This window comes from Cetorhinus maximus, chromosome 30 (assembly GCF_964194155.1).
Source record: "Cetorhinus maximus chromosome 30, sCetMax3.hap1.1, whole genome shotgun sequence".
NCBI lineage: Eukaryota > Metazoa > Chordata > Chondrichthyes > Lamniformes > Cetorhinidae > Cetorhinus > Cetorhinus maximus.
In genome coordinates this window covers 4,797,724-4,818,415 of record NC_135908.1, presented here as the reverse complement: position 1 = coordinate 4,818,415, position 20,692 = coordinate 4,797,724, and the positions used below count along the sequence as shown (strand labels likewise).

Here is a 20,692-nt window from a genome sequence, read left to right as displayed (position 1 = left end):
AGACAATGAAGTACTTTTTGTTTTCAAGTGCTGTCACTGTTGTAATGTAGGTAATGCAACAAGTAATATATGCTCACAAACAGCAATGCGATAATGACCAGATAATGTTTTTCATGATGTTGATTGAGGGATAAATATCGGTCAGGACACCATGGCTAACTCCCCGGTTCTTTTGAAATAGTGCCATGGGATCTCTTACATCCACCTAATCGGGTAGATGGACCTCAGTTTAACATCCACAGCATCCAGGGAATTAATCTTCAATTCCTGGAGACTTTCAGGTCAATTGTGGGTGGCTCGCAATCCAAGGACCTACACACCCTCCTTCTCAGGCAGTCCCTCAGGGTCAAGGATGACTTGCTTCCATTCTGGTTCATTGGGCTCTGAGATGGCTGATAAATCCGATGCGCAATCTGCAGACTTTGCCACATGTGAGGCAGGTAGTGCTTGAAGGATCAGGGCTTTGTGCGCTCTCTCTGGTACCTCAACCTTGCCTCTGTATGCTCCTGATGAAGCCTCTCGATGTGTTCAGTACCTTCCCAAATAAACCTCCTTTTGGTTGGTCACAAGCAGGGGCTCCCATGAGTCAGCAGGAATGCTTGACCTCTTCAGGGGATGCTTTGAGGACATCTCTAAAGCATTTCCACTGTCCTCCTGGGAGTCTCCTGCTGTACACACCCATATAACAGAAGGCTGGCAGAATGTTTCTTTTATTGTTTGTTTCGAGGGGAGATGTGAAATGGGGGAATTGATTTGCATTTTTCATTGAAAATCAGGCATTTAATTTTGAAAATGAATAAATCCCTCAACTCCAGGATATTTGCCCCAGGTTACATGACTTGCCAGTTTAAAAGTTCTGCTGAAGCTTTTGTTCCTCCTGCTCTCACACTGCCTCTTTCCACAGAGTCCACCCTCACTGCCAGGCCTCGGTAACTGTATGAGGGGAAGGGGGGTGGTGGAAGGTGTGGGGGGGGGTGGGGGCAATAATTACACTCAAGCCATTTTGATGCTGCCTTAATTTGTCACTTAATTTGCTTGCTTCACCATCAATGACAGCTCTCCAGATCAGTATTTCAGAGAAAGCTCAAAAATACTTTCCCAAGGAAGGGCAAAATCTACAAATTGTACATCTGGGTGTCTTCCAGGATTCAAGTGGAGATCGTGTCGGTGTAGCTCAATGGGTAGCACTCTCACCCGAGTCAGAAAGATGTGGTTTCAAATTCCACACTCCAGACCCTGGAGCACAAAATTGAGGCTGGCGCTCGAGGACAGTATTGAGGGAGTCATGCACTGTCAGGCTTGTCGTCTTTCTTAAGAGATGTTAAACTGAGGCACCATCTGCTGCCCCCTCAGGTGGGTGTAAAAGATCCCACTGAAGTATCCAAGGAGTAGCTTCACCAGTGCTCTGGCCAATGTCTAACCCTCAGCCAACATCACAAACAGATTATCTGACTGATAGCACGTTGCTGTTTTTTTAGGAGCTTGCTCTGAGCAAACTGGGTGCCGCGCTTCCACATTAATGACTGCCCTGCAAAAATACTTCATTGGCTGTAAAGCACTTTGGGATGCCCTGGGTTTGTGAAAAATGTTATATAAATGCAAGTCTTTACTTTTCTTTCCAAATCTTTTCAGTTAATAGGTGAACCCTCCCTGCATTGCCACGTTCTCCGCTATTACTCTTTACGGAAACCTTAATAACGACAATGACAGAGTCTCAGCCAGAGGATTTTATTGGGACAGTCCAGATGATCAGCTGGTCAGCATTCATCACTATCAAGAAGCCCTTGCCAGATTTACCTGCCACACTGTTAAGATCCGGCATAACGCTTTGGTTTAAAACACAAAAGAACACAAATTTTTAAAAATTACAATAAAATCACTAGAAATACTGTGTATTTATTCATGATTAGTTCTACATTCAAACGTAATAAAGATGAAAATCAAAACTGTCAAAAACTACAGAATTGACTGAACTGACAACATCTGAAAGCTTGGTTGCTCACCCTATTCTCTTGGAATTTAAGAGGATTGTTTGAGTAGATCACTTAACTCAATCATTTTATGGGCCTACCCCTGTAAATTTTCTTGATCTATTCAAACAATTTTCTGCACTTTGTGCAAATATTTTCGAAGCAATGAAGACTGACCCACAACTGGCATGTACCTCTGTAGACCGTCAGCCCAATTGTTAACACCCTGTTGAGCTTATCGAAGGGTTTTTAGTTTTTATTTAACTGGCCCCAGGTGAATAAGCGCCATCACTGTAGTGTAGCCATGAAGCAATTCATCGCAATCTGAGGAGTTGCCACACTCCCTCAGTGAGAAGATCTCAGTCACGATGCGGTCACAGCCGATTTCACCATTACCGAAAAACCCGAATAATGGAATGCCTGGAAACTGCTTCCTGAAAGCATCCGCTTCCACGTTCTCCTCGTTGGAGTAGTAGTTCTGACCCCGCCCGATGCAGGCGAACATGAATCCCACTGTGTTGGTCTCGGGAATGTTGGCCGCTTTGAGACGCTGCATCGCTGCTTCTGCGCTCTTGGGGGTCTCCACGTCCTCGTCCAGGAGGATGGACGCTGCCTGGATCGGTCTTCCACTCAACGACAGGCCAACAAAGCCGTACATGTGCCGGCCATCAATACTAGAAAGGAGGGAGGTGTGTGGGGGTGAGGGGGATAAAAGTAAAACACTGGTTGTGAAAGCTCGCTCGGGCAGTCTCCAGGCAGCCTGTGTTTTTGATGGAACAGAATAGATTGAATATTAGGTTCTTAATGCATGGAGATGTAAAACAGCTGTGATGAGTAACTACTTATACATCATTTTGTGTTTGGAAAAAAAAGGTTAGCGGGAAAAAGCACTTCCACAGAAATATTGCGCAGGCAAAGGATTACTGTAGATGAGACTGGTGTCATTCACTTCAGAGACCAGGGTTAGAAACACACTCAAGCCAAGGGGTGGAAGCGCCTTCTTGTCTGCTGGCTGCAAAGCCCCAACTTAAAACAAGTTAGGAAAATCTCTAGAAATTAGGTTGCAACACAAAACCACTCTTAACGGATAATGCCCGCTGGTGAAACATGTAGTGCTCTTTTGAGGATGGGGCTGAGATACATTGTTGGGAGATAATGGAGGAAACTCCCCCGCCCCCATCTAAATGTTTTATACCTAACTTGAGTGTTTAATTATGACTCTGGTTCTTCTAAAATTAAACATCCATTCCTCATGATGTACATTCCTCACCTCGATCAGCATAAAATTCACAAGAACAAAAACAAAAGGTGGCAGGTCGTCTGTTTTCGGACCCCTTCTATGGCTTAAGTTACCTGCTTAATTTAGTCACCTCACTAATGCACAGGTAAGAGGAATCAATTATAATTAAATGCTTTCCTTCTCTCTGTAGGCGTTAATTCCATAGAATTTGTAAATTGGATAGAAAAACACAGCTGAGCCCCGGGTGGGCCAGAATCTAAAAACAACCCCGGAGAATGACTCTCCAACAATTAACAATCTGTAAACAAAATCACTCGAACATATGGCTCTGAAACATGGAACTTCTAATGCAACTTTGTTAGTGGATTTCTAATTGGAGAAAAATATTGTTAAGACAGCAATTAAACCACCAAGATTGTCTCTCTTCATTCCTGCGTATCTCTGACTAACTTGCTGCCTTATACTGCTTCCTACACATTGCTTCATTAACTGGAAGTTCCTAGCCCTCATGGTGCTGACTCATTTTTATGCTCTAACTCTGACTGGCAATTGATATTAAAAACGATGATGGCACTTCTCACATGAAATGAGAAATGTACCGTTTGAAATGGTAAAGATAGGGTGGGAAAGCACTTTGTACTGAAAGGAAACCCATTAGGGCTTTCCTCCTCCTTTAAGATGCAAGTCCAAACACAGCAAAGCCTTTTAATGCAATGTCTTCATTGGTGAGCAGGCATGCCCATTATCTCTTTAATCAAGGGAGAACACTGAAAGTAGGCACACTGATCCTGACTGACAAGAACAACTCGTCACATAAGTACACCAAAACAATTAACCCAAACTTCCATAAACTGTGCCAAGGCAATCATTCCACCATCAAACTTTCTACTTCCCCTACGTTCAAGGACTGTTTATGCATACATATGGTATGTACACATTTTCCACTCAGCTTGGACAACTCAGGAAATAGTAGGGGCAACGCCAGCATTTTGGCTACAGCAAGCTTTGGACAAGATAGTAAGCAGGGTAACTGTTTGTCCGTTTGGATGAATGCTAAGGATCTGATATTACTACTGAAAGGAGTTCTCCCAGAATCCTAGTCAATATTCCTCCTGCAAAAATAAAGTAACCAGAAAACAGATTCACCATCTATCCACCTGTGAGATGTTGCTGGCTTCCACCCTTGCCTACATGGCAGCAGCTGTTGCACTCCAAACTATAGTGTGAAATGCTCTGTGATGCTTTGACAATGTGATAGAACTCAAAATGTGTGTAAAAACATAAATACAGGTCCTGATGAAAGGTTATCGACATGAAACGTTAACTCCGCTTCTCTCCACAGATGCTGCCTGATCTGCTGAGTATTTCCAGCATTTTTTGGTTTTATTTCAGATTTCCAGCATCTACAGCATTTTGCTTTTGTGTCAATATACATGTATGTTCTTTCAATCCATTTAAGACCTATGCATTAACACATCTTGAATTTTATACTTTCAGAAGATTGTCAAGGTTGTAGGATTTCAATATCAAAGCACTTGGGACTTGAAAGGGGAAGGTGGACAGTCCATTAAAGGCCCACGGTTAAGTCATTTTCAAAAATGAATTCAACTGAGTGATCTGTACAGTGATAAGGAAATTTTTAATTAGCACTCCTCACAGCATGGACATCTGGCCCTGTTAATTATGTTTTAAAACAAAGTATTTCACTTATTGCGGACGTGAAGGGCTTGAAATTTCTTAATTTGTATTTCTGCTTAACTGTCCTCATCCCACTATCACACATAGAATGGTTACAGCACAGGAGGCCGCCATTCGGCCCATCAAGCCCATGCCAGTTCTCTGCAAAAGCAATTTAGCTAGTCCCACTCCACTGCAAATTTTTTCTCTCTTCAGGTGAAAGCCACGATTGAATCAGCCTCCACGACACTTTCTGGCTGCGCATTCCAGTTTATAACCACTCACTGCATAAAAGGGTTTCTCCTCACGTAGCCATTGATTCTTTTGCCAAACACTATCAATCTCTGTCCTCTGGTTCTCGACCCTTCCCTCAATGAGAACACTTTCTTCCTATCTGCTCTGTATCTGGACCTCTAATAGTTTTGAACATCTCTTTCAAATCTCCTCTCAACCTTCTCTTCACTAAGGATAACCACCCCAGTTTCTTGAACCTCTCCATGTGACTGAAGACCCTCATTTCTGTATCCTTTCTAAAGCTTTCACATCCCTAAGTGTGGTGCCCAGAATTGGACAATACTCCAGCTGAGAACAAACTAGTGTTTTATAAAGGTTCACAAAACCCCCTGGCTTTTGCACCCTGTGCCTCTATTTATAAAAACCCAGAATCAGATACAATACTCCAGTTGAGAACAAGCCAGTGTTTTATAAAGGTTCACCATAACGTCCTTGCTTTTGTATTCTATACCTCTATTTATAAATCCCAGGATCATGTATGCCTTGTTAACCACTTTCACACCTCTCTGCTGCAGAAATGCACTTGCGTTAACTAAATAGAGCAGGAATCCTTGACTTTACCTCTCCTGGTTCAGTGATGCTGAAGTCGATTAGTAACATTCCTCCCCACAACAACTAGCTCAGCACAGAGCAGGGAACAAGCCCTAGACTTCCCTGGTCCCCAGGGCTCACTAACACATCAAGTGGTGCAGCTACCTCTGGGCCTTTGGGGGAGCTGATTTGCAAGTTTTTACTGCAGTCTGGGAGCATGCGGTTACATGGCAATGTTGTGGAGTTGAGCTTAATTATACTGCAGGGAGTCAGCTTGATGGACAGATAAATCATTCGTAGCCGTGGAATGAATTAATTGCAGGGAGAAAGCACACAAGCATTTTCTTCCCAGCATTAACGAGGTACAAGAACAGATAAAGGCTTGGTGATTGCGTGGGTACCTACCTTTCAGAACTGGGTGAAAACACTCGGTCAACATGGCCCCCCACCACAACAGTGTTCCTCACATTGAAAGGCCTGGTGAGTCGCTGAATGAAGTCTGCAGCAGCAGGTTTAAAGGTGTTGTATCCAAACAGGAGGACAACACGGAGGTCAGGGTTATCCTGAAGACCTAAGAGAGGAAAAAGTGAGTAATAAAGCTGTGCAAACAATTTCTCAACATACCCTGCATTTGGAGCGGATTTCCTTACAGGCACACCAAGCAGAAAAAACAAAACTTGGAATGTTTTCCAACAGGGAACTCATTATTTTTTTTGCATCAAATAAAAAGATGCTATTTTTGACCCATATGCATGCAGCTTAAAGATAGTATTAGCACAAACTTCCTCTTTTATTTAGTCCCCACTAGAAACAGCAAAAGGGACTCAGTTTTCTTATCCTTTACGAATAAGATTCCAACTGGCTGTCGCATTTGCCCACGTAACAGCAACTGCTCTCCAAAGTAACTCATCGTTTGATAAGGGTTTTGAAAATATGATGAGGCGCCATATAAAGGCAACTAGGACAGGGTTGCTGTCAGTAATTTTCACGTGGGTTGGATTGACCCAAATTTGCTACAAGCTGAAAGTGCATCAAAATTTCCAACAGAGCAATCTTACTGGATTTTGCTAGTAGACACCTCTGTCATATACTACTGCACTGAAATAAGCTCTAATGTTACTGATTCTTTCTCAGAGTTTCACTGCAAATCCTATGCAACATAATTCTCAGTTTATGCACAGAACAATACTACATAAAGCTTTACTGCAGCACCATCCAGTGGCAACAGATCAGACATCAATTTTTTTTCAATGATTAGAAAACCAGGAAACAAGAGGTTGTCCAATTGGGAATTCCAAATGGCACCTTTGCCTATAAAACAACAATCCCTTCACTTCAATCTCTACCACCCTGAAGGAAAAGAGCGGCAATATCATGGGCACATCATCACTTCACATCACACCTTCCTAACTTGAATTGGACGGCCATTCCTTAATGATTGGCTTAGAGCCCTAGAACTCTCTAGCTAACATCATCACGGCAGCAGAGTCACTATAAGGGCTGCAAGTGATTCAAAGAGAAGGCGCACAACCACCTCCTCAAAAGTATACAAACATACAAATTAGGAGCAGTAGGCCATTCGGCCCCTCGAGCCTGCTCCTCCATTCAATAAGATCATGGCTGACTGGCTTAAGGCCTCAGTGCCACCATCCTGCCCACCCCCGATACCCTTTGATTCCCCGTCAGTCAAGAATTTATCTACCTCTGCCTGAAAAACATTCAATGACTCTGCCTCTATTATTCTCTGGGGAAGAGAGCTCCACAAAGTCACGAACCCCAGGAAAACATTTCTTCTCATCTCTGTCTCAAATGGGAGACCCCTTATTTTTAAACAGTGACCCCTCATTCTGGTCTCAAGAGGAAACATCCTTTCAGCATCCATTCTGTCAAGCCCCCTCAGGGTCTTAATATTTCAATAAGATCGCCTCTCATTCTTCTAAACTGCAATGGATATAGGCCCAGCCTATCCAACTTTTCCTGATACGATAACCTCCTCATCAAAGGAATCAGTTGAGTGAACCTTCACTGAACTGCTTCCAATGCAACTGTCCTTTTTCAAACAAAACCACCAAAACTGTACACAGTACTCCAGATGTGGTCTCACCAATGCCCTGCACGACTGTAGCAAGACATCCCTACTTTTATATTCTATCCCCCCCTGTAATAAACAACAATATTTCATCTGCCTTCCTAATCACTTGCTGTACCTGCATACTAACGGTTTGTAATTCATGTACCAGGACACCCAGGTCCCTCTGTACCTCAGAGTTCTGCAATCCCTCTCCATTTTGATAATGTGCTGTTAAGTATTGAAGGATGGACAAAAACTGCAGTTTTCCCAACATCACGTGTGTCCCATGAACAAAATTAAAAAGTAATTAATTGACATGGCGTGAAGCACCTGCAGATGCTTCCCAAAGACCAAATGAATGCAAGTTTTGCTTTCTCTCCCTTCCAAGAAGTCAGCAGTATGTGTCTGTTGAGGCCAGGAGCTTTCAGTCGACACTGGTTCCGATCAACAACCCACAAAGCTGAGAAACACTCCAACTTTTATTTGTCAAAATGCTTGGAGACCTTACAAAGCTAGACTGCCAAGTCAGTTGTGGACTGGATGGAACTTTGATAGAACAGGCCCTGGGGATTAATTTAAAACTGTCCAAATATTTCACTTGATACATTTAACAGCTGTGAAAGAAAGCAAAAAACAAGATTCTTTCAACCTGTCCGACTAGGCTGGAATTAGAAATGCAGACTCCAAAAGGTCGTGACCCAGTCTGTGCAATGTCTGGAAGGCAAAGCAAAAGAGCTCACTCTTACAGTAAATTGGAGCTTTCCGCATTAAGTCTGACAAAATCCAGTAAATGGGCTAGAAGCTCAATCACCACTTATTACACTGCATCTTTATGAAATTTTTTTCTGCATTTGCATACTACTTGGCTATCATTCTCTGAGACACAAATGTAATTAGATCCATTTAAATATATTATGAATGGAAATCAGATACAGGAACAATTTTCGCAACAGGGATATCATAGTTGATTTGTTGTAATTGGTGCTTCAGGGTTGCAAGTAGCTACTTCTTCCAAATGGATGAGAAGGAGGGTCAGTTATTAAATAGGCTTGTTATAAAATTATTAAATGCATCCTTATTTTTATATAGAATCACCACTGCTTAAAAACTGCAACTTCAGCTCTTCCAATGGTTCAGCACCTATGCAGACCAAGGTAATCATAGGTTCATTCAGTGATCGGTGTTCGGTTGATCAATCTCAGCTGTAGCGGCAATAAGCACATTATGGAAGAACGGGATCCCAGGGACAGTGTACTCAGGTCCGTGTGGAATTTATGGACGACAGCAACCGATCCATCATTCGAAATGTGAAAGGACCAGTCCGTGAGGGAGATGTGCTCACACTTTTGGAATCTGAGTGTGAAGCAAGAAGATTGCGACAAAAGATCGTCAAAACTGATGCCAGCTGAAGCTATCGAAGTAATTGGTTATGGACATTTTCAAAGTTTTTTTGACAAAATGGGACAATAAACATAAATAAGTAATCTTTAAAAAAAAGTTAGTCAGAAAGTTAACAAGGGGCTGCGCGCTCCTAACCACAACCTTTGTTGGGAAGCCTGTACACATGGGTGTCGGGTAAGGATCAACCTCAACTAGCATTAATGCTCAAAGGCCAGTCCTTGTACCTGCCTGAGACACATGAACAGGGGAAGGCCATTCATTCCTCGAGCCTGTTCCACCAGTCAACCGATCACAGCTGTTCTGTAACTCAGCTCCATCTCCCCGCCTTTGATCCATATCCCTAGACACCCCTGCCTAATGAAATGCTTTGCAGCTTTGTCTAAAATGAAATACACAACTCATTAAGTGAAAATGTGAAAGGAATACTAATTTGCAGGGTTAGTACAGTGATCAACTGCACATCCAGGCCAATCTTGGGTCCTTTTAAACAAAAGGTAATATTTAACAATTACAAATTAATTTGCTTTCTTTACCTCAACTTTATTATGCCACTTGGATTGCAGTCAAAATTTATATCCACCTGCTAGCTATCAGATGTACAGTCAACAAGATTTGTTTTAAGCCTTTACATCCATTGCAAAAGCCAACTTCCATTCCAGGATTTCTTGCTTTCAGGAATAACATGCCTTCTGTGTTTAAACTGTAACATCTTTATTTGGAAAATATCCTTGCTGTGAAAGTTCCTTGTGGAGAGCTTCACAGGCCATGCTGGCAGGAAATAGAAGCCTCATTTCAATGATGGATGATTTGCAGCAGTCACAGTGGATCCAAAACAGCCTAAATATTCCAATATTAGTCTCTTTCCCTTCCAGCCACCCACCATGGGAGTAAAGCAGGCACACTAAGCTCATGGATAGAGTGAGTAAAATGTGACAGCAGTTCAAATGTCAAACTGCAAATTTCATTGCGAGGCCTTTATAAGCTTATGGCAACATATCTATAGCATGAAATGTAATACACTTCATTAACTGAAAAAAAAATTATACACTTTTAAACACAAAGTACAACTGAGGTACAACATAAATTAAAGATTAAAAAAGATAATGGCACTGGCAGGTATTACTTTGCCAGAGGTGAATCATAGAATAGTTACGGCACAGGAAGTGGCCATTCAGCCCATCATGCACATGCTGGCTCTCTGCAAGAGCAACTCACCTAGTTCCACTCTCCAACCTTTCCCCTATAGCCCTGCAATTTTATTTCAAATAATTACCCGATTCTCTTTTGAAAGCCTCAGTTGAACCTGCCTCCACCACACTCTCGGACAGGGCATCCTAAACACTTGCTGCGTAAAAAGTTTTTCCTTCCCGTTGTTTCTTTTTCCAAAAATGAATCTCAAATTGCTGAGTGGCAGGTCAGAGTCTCAGCATATGGGGGGGTCAATCATTTGGGGAGGCGACAGGGAGAAACTTCCTCACTCAGAGTGTTGTAAATCTTTGGAATTCTCTACCCCAGAGGCTGTGGATTCTCAGCCAGAGTGCATTCAAGACTGAGTGCGATAGACTTTTGGGCATTAAGGGAATCAAGGCATTCTGGAGATCTGGTAGGAGTGCAGAGTTAAGGTAGATGATCAGGTATGATCTTACTGAAAGGCAAAACAAGCTCAAAGGGCTGTGTGGCCTTCGCCTGCTTCTCTTTATGTTTATGTTCTTATGCTTACAAGTGCATTCCAACTGCAGTTCCCTGAACAAGCAGTGAGCTCGTCCTTTAGCTAACTGCAATGATGCAAGGCATATAAAAGGTACTCACTAAAACTAGAGCTGCTGACCTACAATCTGAAGTCAACTTGCAGTCACCAAACAATAATTAAAGCACCTCACCAATGAGTGGGACCCAGTAGATTTTTTTTTTAAAAATGCAGTAAATGGCTCATCGGTGCATTCAATTATTGCCAAATTAGCCACGCAATTCAGTTGGTAAGCCTTTCCAAAATTAAATCGTCAAATACTTTGAGTTTTATTTCCTTGTCAATTGTTCAACGATTGACCCTTACCAACTTTTTTTAATCAGCACGTTAAATATAGAAACAATCTTTGGAATACAAAAAATGTCTGATCTCCAATTTATCCTATGAATTGCCCTCCAATGTTTCCTACATTGTTTTACATTTACCCCATTAACACTACAGAAGGGGTGGTGGGGGGCGGGGGGGGAACTTGCCTGCCTCCTGGAGTTTTTCTTGATCAAACGTTTTATTGTTCAAATCTTTGTTCGACAAGTGGAAGAATTTGACCGTCACTCCATCAATTTTGGGCAGGAGCAGGGCAAACCCTGCAATTCCATCTTCTACCTCGAGAGGTCTCTGCGTGCCACATCCCATAGGAGTGTCTGAAAAACAAATTAACCAGGCAACAGGTTTGAAGTCACAAAAACTGAGTGAAATAAAGTATTTTCTTACCAAAAAAAGTCAACTTTTGGTTTATGTCAACGTTTAACATTGAAACTACGTACGTAAACATTTAGGGTGGAAATCCTGTATATAAACATTGATATAGAATGTAGGCTCTGGCCAGTAGGTTTCTGAAGTCTCTGTTGCCAACTTTGCATATAGATAATGTGTGCATCAATTAGCATGGGCAACACAATGGACAATTTACTAGTAAGATATTATTACTGACACAATGCAAAGTATAGAGTTCTCTTAATAACAACACTACAGGTACAACCCATTTTCTAAAATACCTCAAATTTCAAAAAATGCCTTACATGCCTGGAACCTCATCATAAAAATGTTTACAATTACCCATATAACAAACCCTTTTCCTAAATGTCAGCAATTTAGTTGAGGAGTTTGACAGTTCCTAACACGTATATGGAAGGTGATATGCATAATATGGGCTGTTAAATTTAAGAGCATAAAATAAGCACAAGGTCAAGGTTCCCATCTCAAATTAGTAATCACAAGGGAACAGATTTGTCTCTCCTGCCTAGTTAGGGAAATTTACGTGGTGTCCAGTTAAAGAAAAATTCCGAAGATGGCTTGTCAGCAAAGGGCTGTGTTATCATTTATCTTTTGGCAAACTGTACTCAAAGAAAGGCTGGACAACACAACTTACAATTTAACCTCTCATTTCCACGAATCACAAATACAAAGCCGTCGAGAGATGAGCTGCAAATTGCCTTGCCCGTGCTCAAATGCCAGATATCCAACTATCGTATGTTTTCAGCAACACATTGGACAAATTTCCATTCCAATTGCACAGTCCCTTCTGCAGAGCACCAGAACTAAAACGTATGGCCACAAGAAAGCACTTTATTTAAACTGTGTCACTCCTCAAGGCATGCACTGGGTAATTTGCATCTTGTATGAGAATGCAAAGCTGGAATTATTGCCTGGGCAAATATCTAAAGCTTGCTACAAGCATTTTCTTCCCAACATCAGTTGTGCTGAATAAGTCCTGAATTTTACCTTCAGTATCATTACAGGTCCAAATCTTGTTGGACAGACTCAAGGTTTTCAAAACTCCAAAGTGCAGGAGATTTTAGTGCGGATCATAAAACGTAAACATACGTTTATGAAACAAACTACAGTCCGCGCATCCTTTATCCGAAACCCTCTGGCCAGATTGCATTTTGGATCTCAGATAATTTTGGTTTTCGGATGCTGCATATAAAATTACAATAGCCTAAGCTGAGGCTAGCTATAGTCCACGTAAATAAAATGGCTAGAAAAGTAAGATGTGTCACTGAATAATAAATACAGGGTACCTGTAATAAGTTTCTCCTTGACATGTTCACCACAAAATTCACAAGGTAAACAGTGCAGACAAACAACTAGACTTCTCTCGCTAAGGGTCGATGAGGTTTAAAAAAAAAAGTGGATGCGTTCGGTTTTTGGGTTTATGGATAAAGGATACTCAAACTGTAACAGAGGCTTGATAAAACATGATTATTCTCTATTAAAATGCGTAAAGTTTACATTACTTAGTGGACAGCTTAGCAAAGCATGCTTATGAAAAAAAATCAGCTAGCAATCCCACCACTAAAAGCAAACTTGGAATTCCTGCTGGGAAACATGCACATGTATGTTGGCAGAGGACAGGATCAGGCTCAGCTTCGTTGCCTCTCCACCAGCTAAGCAGCCAGATGACATTCCCTTTCTGGGCATGACCATAGAATCAGAGAATGGTTGCAGCATGTCGGAGGTCATTCGGCCCATCTTGTCCATGCTGGCTCTCTGCAAGAGCGACTCAGCTCGTTCCTCGTCCCCACAGCCCCGCAAACTTTTGTTCCCTTCAGATAATCATCCAACTCCTTTTTGAAAGCCACAATTAATTTTGCCTCCAACGCCATCTCAGCCAGTACATTCCAGATCCTAATCACATGCTCCGTGAGGAAGCTTTTCCTCATGCCTCCTTTTTGTTCTTTTACCATTCACTTTAAATCGGTGACCCCTGGTTCTCCATCCTGCGGCATGAGGAACAGTTTCCTCTATCCAGACCCCCTCCATGATTATGAACACTTCAGGCAAATCTCCTCTCAGCCTTCTCTTCTCTAGGGAGAACAGCCCCTGTTCCTCCAATGTACCAGAATGTCCCTGGAAGCATTCTCTTAAATCTTTTCTGTGCTTTTTTTGCCTTCACATCTCCCCTAATACGCCTGGTTCCCAGGATTGGTCAATGCTGCAGTTGAGGCTGAAACCTGCAGATATAACGAGACTGAGCAGTTTCTGACTCAGCATCACAGCAGGTGACACGGACGGGGGCGTAAGCGAATTTTAATTTTAATACTTTTTTTCAATAAGGATTTTAACATTTAATCTCTTCAATGTTTTCTTTCAGCCCACCCCACACAGTTCAACCACACAAGCACCAGCACACAAGGAACTCACAAGAGGTGCCACTTACAGACAATTCCAGGGCAACTGACCCCCACTGTTTTGCACTCAAAGGGCAGTAAGTTCTCCAGTTTTGCTGCCACTTCTGCATCCTTGCTTTTCTTTGACAGCCCATCTCTCCTCTCTGTAATAATCAAATTTAGAAAGGTAAGATAAGTGCCAGCTATGCTCTAGTATACACATTCATATAAAAACAGCACACCAAATGGCAGTAAAATATCAACCGGTAACGAAAATATTTGGCAGCATGCCAGGTATAAACAAACAGGCAGAATTAACAAATGAACAATAAAAGGATCCAATAACATGAAACTGCCATAAATCATAAACACACACTCTTCTTCTGGAAGTGTGAAGAAAGATTTTTTTAAGCAATTATTTTCAAAGTAAAACATCTGAAAAGTAATATTTTCTAGCTGTTGAGGTATAAAATTTAGAGAATGCATGAATGAAATTTCTCTTAACTGGGGAGTACTCATTTTTGTCCAGGACCATCATCCAATGAACTGAAGCACTGGATTTGGTTAATGGGCATTAACTAGGGAGCAGCATGTATAATGTCTGGTTTTGCATTGAAAGAAGAATTGCCATTAGTTTTAAGGAGAAACTTCTTTACCCAGAGAGCGGTGAGAATCTGGAACTTGCCACCATAAGGAGTAGTTGAGGCAAACACAACAGACGCATTTGAGGGGAAGCTAGTTAAATACGAGGGGGGGGGGGGAAAGGAATAGAAGCATGTGTTGATGGATTAGATTTTTAAAAAGGTGGGAGGAGGCTGACGGGGAGCATAAACTGGAAATTAAAGTTGCTATAAAAACAAATCAGAAATATCAAATATCAAAATATAGTCACTCCCATTCATTCAAACTAATTGATAACTATGTAAACATTTGATATTATTTATACTCCTTAATTGACATTAATTCTATTTTTAATGGAAAAATTAATTTCAAAAAAATCTTAAACTGGCATTAATTTATATCCAAAACAAGTATTTCACCTTTCTTCCGCCTGTTACTACTTTGTGTGCTGAAAGTATCAGTGCCAGCCATGTAAAGTACTGTTTCTGGCAGCACATAAACCTCCTATTCAGAAGAGAGAGAGAGAGAGAGAGTCATAGTATTAATGGAGCACACTGTCCACACTACAGAACAGAAACATGCCGAAAACCAGCCAATGATCACAACTGGAAGACAAAACTGCAATGCAAATTTTATTCAAGAAGCAGAGTAAGTCATACGGAAATATTCTGGAACCAAAACAGAGAAGGCCCAAAATTCCATCTTTAGTCGATGTTGAGTTCAATGATCTTCAGTGGGGCTGTCTATCATAATTTCAAAGTGTCAAAAGACAAAGTGAAAGAGAGAGAGATAGAGGCACTACATGCTGTTTTTGTTCTTCCCGTGAACAAGAAATGATAAGCTCCTTGCAACCTGCAAACCTCTTTCACCTTATAGCAATTAAACTCTGGCTGACCCCAGATGCTGCAGTCGTAAAGGGATGTAAGTACACCTTCACCTTCGCCACAGTTCTATAACAACATGAATTCTATACCGTGTAACATGCATCAGTGCACTTACTATGAGCCAAGCCACAGGGGATTTGCTGATCACTTAAATTTTGACCATTTTAAATCAACGTCTGTTGGCTTTGATGTCCGAGTTCAAAGTGCTGCGCGGCAGTGTGTGCTGAGGATGGCACCCATTCGGAATGGCAAGTAGGATCTTATGGAGGATAGCAACCAAGATATCACGGATTCAAATCCCCCTTGCTAACTTGCAAAACTGACCCAGATAAATTTGGTGTGGCCTGGCACCAGAGTCAGAAAGAAACAGCATGACAGCAAAAACGTAGCTGGTTCACTGAGGACTTTGCTGTCCCAGAAACTTGATTCTTCCCTTGACTTAGAACTGGCTACATCAAAATATTGGAAGAAAAACCCCAACAATAAAAATCAGGCCTGTTCAGAGTTAGGTTTGAAGTAAGAGACGGAGGTGGAGAGCAGGGAGTTTTAAGAGAGGGAATGTTAAGCCTAGTAAGCTGAAAGAACAGCAGTTAGAAGCAGGGTCAGATGTACAAGAGGCTCCCATCAACAGGAATGAAGGCTTTGGGCCCTGAGACATTGGAGGGCTGGAGGCTCCAGAGATAGGGAGGTAAAAGATGTAAAAACAAGGGTGCGGATTTTATATCTGAGGTGTTGGGGAACTGGTGGCAAAGTAGGTTGGTGAGGACAGGGGTGATTGGCAAGCAGGGCTTGGCATAGAATCAGAAAAGAAAGCAAGATTCTGAATTATCTACATGAATCGGCATTAAGATTATCACTTAGCGTCAGCGTGGCTCAGCCGACGACCTTTTCATCTGTGAGAGCAGCCCCACAGGACTCGAGCACGCAATCTGGGTGGATACTTGGGTTCACAAAGAGGACAGTGAATGTTCCTCTTCCCATGCTAGGGCTGAAGTATCTGTTAGGTAAGGGTATAAAGGGACAATGAGTAAAGGTGCATAAATGGAGTTGCAGGACTGAACAGCCACGCTTTCATTCAATAGCGGAGCAGGTTTGAGATATTACAGAACCTATCCTGTTCCTATTCAGCAGTTTAAATGTAGGAAAACATCCCAAAACACTTAACAGACATATCAGACAGAAATACTACAAATCTTAAACAAAAAATACCAGAGGATACAATTTGCCTTGAATTCAGTTGGTCCCAATGACAGAGATGCTGATAAAGCTATAGCACCTTTCATGACCATAGGGTGCCCCAAAACATTTTACAATTCCAATGTACTGTTGAAGTGAAGTCACTGCGGGCTAATTGGCATTTTAGATCACTTCTCACATTTTAAATTCCCTCACACTTCTATCCCTCACAGCAACAAACATCATAGAGTCTTAACAGCAGGAGATGGCCATTCAGCCCATTAATTCTTACCTCCAAGTCAATAATCATTTTTTTGGCCAGGAAATGATTGCCATCTTCCTCATCTATGTATGCGTGGCCTTTTGTAGAGATCCACGATAGCCTTTGGTGCATCCGGATGACCCTACGTGCGCAATCCCTCCATAGTCTGCATACCCTGAAACATAATCATTAAATGCTAAAATACACAATATGGTGGAACTAGTTTTTGAGATCAGTATGGCAAGTGATTTGTTATTGCAGGAGGCTGGTTGCAGGGCAGCAGTGGGGGGTGGTTCTGGTTGACAGGGGAGACACCCGGTTGTTCAGGAGGGTAGGGCACCAATTACCAGGGTGGCGTGGAGACGCAGGGTGGAGAGAGACTGGGAGGAGGGTGGGGGTGGAGAGAGACTGGGAGGAGGGTGGGGGTGGAGAGAGACTGGGAGGAGGGTGGGGGTGGAGAGAGACTGGGAGGAGGGTGGGGGTGGAGAGAGACTGGGAGGAGGGTGGGGGTGGAGAGAGACTGGGACAGAGACGGGGGGGACGACAGGGGGGAACGAGACGATGGGGGGGGAGGGGGGAGACGACGGGTGGGGGGGGGGAGATGACGCGGAGGGGGGGAGACGACGGGGAGGGGGGAGATGGGGGGGACGGGATGGGGGTGGGCGGAGATAGACCGGAGGCGGAGACGGAGGGGGGGGGGGGGGGGGGGGGAGACGGAGGGGGGGCGGAGACGGAGGGGGGGGGAGAGAGAGAGAGACGGAGGGGGGGAGGGGGGGTGGGGGAGACGGAGTGGGGGGAGACGGAGGGGGGGGGAGAGAGACGGAGTGGTGGGGGGGGGGGGAGTTGGTAGGATTGGGAGGGGTGGTAACATTTGCCAGGTTGGGAGGGCTTGGGCACTGGTTGCTGGGGCAGAGTGACAGTTACCAGTGGAGGGGCTGTTGCCAAGAAGGGAGGACTGGTTGCCAGAAAAGAGGGGGATGGTTACTAGGGAGGGGAGTATGCTGGTTGCCCAGCGGGGTAGGGGATGATGATTGCCAGGGTGTGGGGAGGGTTGGTTGTTAGGAAGGGGGGTATGTTTGCCAAGGGGAGAGGGGCAGTGCTGGTTGCGGGGGAGGGGGTGCCACTGCCATGGTGGGATGATAACTGCTGGGGGGGAGGGGGGGTGTGCGGAAATGATTGTTGGGGAAGGCTGCATGGTTGCCAGGGTGGGGAGAGCTGGTTGCTATGGGGGTGGGAGAGGGATGGTTGCCAGGGTGGGGTGTGTTGGTTGCTATGGGGGGGGAGAGAGGGATGGTTGCCAGGGTGGGGTCTGTTGGTTGCTATGGGGGGGGCGGGAAGAGGGATGCTTGCCAGGGTGGGGTGTGTTGGTTGCTATGTGGGGGGAGAGGGATGGTTGCCAGGGTGGGGTGTGTTGGTTGCTATGTGGGGGGAGAGGGATGGTTGCCAGGGTGGGGTCTGTTGGTTGCTATGGGGGGGAGAGGGATGGTTGCCAGGATGGGGTGTGTTGGTTGCTATGGGGAGGAGGGGGGGGAGAGGGATGGTTGCCAGGGTGGGGTCTGTTGGTTGCTATGGGTGGGGGGGGAGAGAGGGATGGTTGCCAGGTTGGGGTGTGTTGGTTGCTATGGGGGGAGGGGGGGGGAGAGAGGGATGGTTGCCAGGTTGGGGTGTGTTGGTTGCTATGGGGGGAGGGGGAGAGAGAGGGATGGTTGCCAGGTTGGGGTGTGTTGGTTGCTATGGGGGGGTGGGGGAGAGAGGGGTGGTTGCCATGGGGGGAGGAGGGAGAGGGATGGTTGCCAGGATGGGGTGTGTTGGTTGCTATGGGGGGGTGGGGGAGAGGGGTGGTTGCCATGGGGGGAGGAGGGAGAGGGATGGTTGCCAGGATGGGGTGTGTTGGTTGCTATGGGGGGGTGGGGGAGAGAGGGGTGGTTGCCATGGGGGGAGGAGGGAGAGGGATGGTTGCCAGGATGGGGTGTGTTGGTTGCTATGGGGGGGTGGGGGAGAGAGGGGTGGTTGCCATGGGGGGAGGAGGGAGAGGGATGGTTGCCAGGATGGGGTGTGTTGGTTGCTATGGGGGGGTGGGGGAGAGGGATGGTTGCCAGGATGGGGTGTGTTTGTTGCCATGGGAGGAGGGGCAGTGCTGGAATTACCTGGCGCTCCTCTGCAGCGACTTTGTCGGCAGGAAGGTCAGGATCCGCTCCACCACCTCCGCCACATTGCTCAGCACCGAGCTCCCGCTCTTGAGGAGCGCGATATCCATCGCTGCCGAGCCCCGGGGGCAATGGCGGAACCCCGGCCTCTGCTCCTAACTTCCGGGCCTCGGAGGCTGCCAGGTCACGTGGTGGAGTTTGCTGACGCTCCCTGCGGGGCGGAAGTGCCTATTGCGGGGCGGAAGCAGCACCATGAAAAAAACTGCGCATGCGCCAATTGCCCACAGGGAGCTCAGTCCCAGTCACTATCAGCACCTTCTTTACCACCACCATTAACACTCCCTTTTGTCTATGACATTTTTGTAAATCTCTCCTTAGCTGCCACCTATCCCTGACTTTCTATCTCGTTCCATCTCCTCTCAAACAGTATAAAATCCATCATATTTCTACATCTCTTTAGCTCTGAAGAAGTCATACGGACTCAAAACGTTAACTCTGTTTCTCTCTCCACAGATGCTGCCTGACCTGCTGAGGTTTTCCAGCGTTTTCTGTTTTTATTTCAGTCCCACAGTCTCTTCAGTTACTCCCAAAACCGTTTCCCCTCCGGGCAGCCAGCCAATGTCCACGGCAGTGAGGAAGTTGTTGGTATCTTTGATGCCTCCAATTCAAATCCAATCTACTTGAAGATAGTCACCAAGAAATCCAATAGGGCATTCGGAATTAAGAAACTTCCAAAGAGCGGTGAGAATGTGGAACTTGCTACCATAGGGAGTGGTTGAAGCTAACAGTATAGGTGCATCTAAAGTGAAACTAGACAAGTATATGGTAACAATGTTAGATTTAGATTAGAGAAGATGGGAAGAGCATAAATACCAACAAGGATTGGTTGGACCGAATGGCCTGTTTCTGTGCTGTAAATCCTGTGTAAATTTAAAATCTTTACCTTTGTTGAGAACTACTTCCATGTCCTTTATCTATCTTTCCTTTCCAACTTTCTTCATCCAACTCTGATTCACCTAACCACTCTTCGGTCTTTGGTTTTTGGTCCATCTCACACCTGTCTTGCTATTGCCCATGGTCAGAAACCCATTTTATTTTTGGCCATATCTCTTGTCATCATCACCATCTCTTGTCATCGGCACCGCAGTGTCAGTGTCTCCTCTGAGAAACCCCCTGACGCACTTACCTACAGCAGTTCTCAAACTGTGGGTCGTGACCCAAATTGAGGGCTGCAGAAACAGCGAATGGTGTCGCGAGAAATAAAAACGCATTAATCGCCCAACACCACCCTCCCCCTCCAAATATTGTCCTGGCAGTAGGAAGTAACTAATCACAAGGTGAACCCTTGGTGTTGGACACTTTGGCTGCAGCAGCAGCACTGAGCAGTGATGCTGTGACATAGCTATGTGTCTACGTAAGTACATCAGCAGTTTCTGGAGCACTTTCTCAGAGGATTGGTGATGGAGGCAGATGCCGATTTAGTAACCAGTGATAGCCTGGTCAGAGGGCCTGGGACTTCATCACAGATTTTCATTTTTATATGATGTATTTTCTGTTTATC

The 20,692-nt window shown here is 44.4% G+C and overlaps 1 protein-coding gene and 1 pseudogene across 1 annotated transcript; one reads left to right on the top strand and one right to left on the bottom strand.

The window, feature by feature from the left end:
* Nucleotides 1-1,712: 1,712 nt before the first annotated feature.
* fbxo22 (F-box protein 22) lies at nt 1,713-19,352 on the bottom strand. Its single transcript, XM_078532306.1, has 7 exons — nt 19,132-19,352; nt 17,015-17,159; nt 15,082-15,166; nt 14,092-14,205; nt 11,405-11,572; nt 6,118-6,283; nt 1,713-2,644 (listed from the first exon to the last, which is right to left on the bottom strand). The coding sequence occupies exons 1-7, from the start codon at nt 19,239-19,241 to the stop codon at nt 2,227-2,229; spliced, it is 1,206 nt and encodes a 401-aa protein (XP_078388432.1). The 5' UTR covers nt 19,242-19,352; the 3' UTR covers nt 1,713-2,226.
* Nucleotides 8,926-9,212, top strand: LOC144669919 (small ribosomal subunit protein eS28 pseudogene; annotated as a pseudogene).
* Nucleotides 19,353-20,692: the final 1,340 nt, after the last annotated feature.

What these genes read in the sequence shown, in the direction of transcription:
- fbxo22 (XM_078532306.1), bottom strand. Translation starts at nt 19,241, where the DNA reads ATGGATATCGCGCTCCTCAAGAGCGGGAGCTCGGTGCTGAGCAATGTG. An exon ending in AAATGATTATTGACTTGGAG is followed by an intron (nt 15,167 to 17,014) that starts GTAAGAATTAAT and finishes TCTTCTGAATAG; the next exon opens with GAGGTTTATGTGCTGCCAGA. An exon ending in AGAAAAACTCCAGGAGGCAG is followed by an intron (nt 6,284 to 11,404) that starts GCAAGTTCCCCC and finishes TTCCTCTCTTAG; the next exon opens with GTCTTCAGGATAACCCTGAC.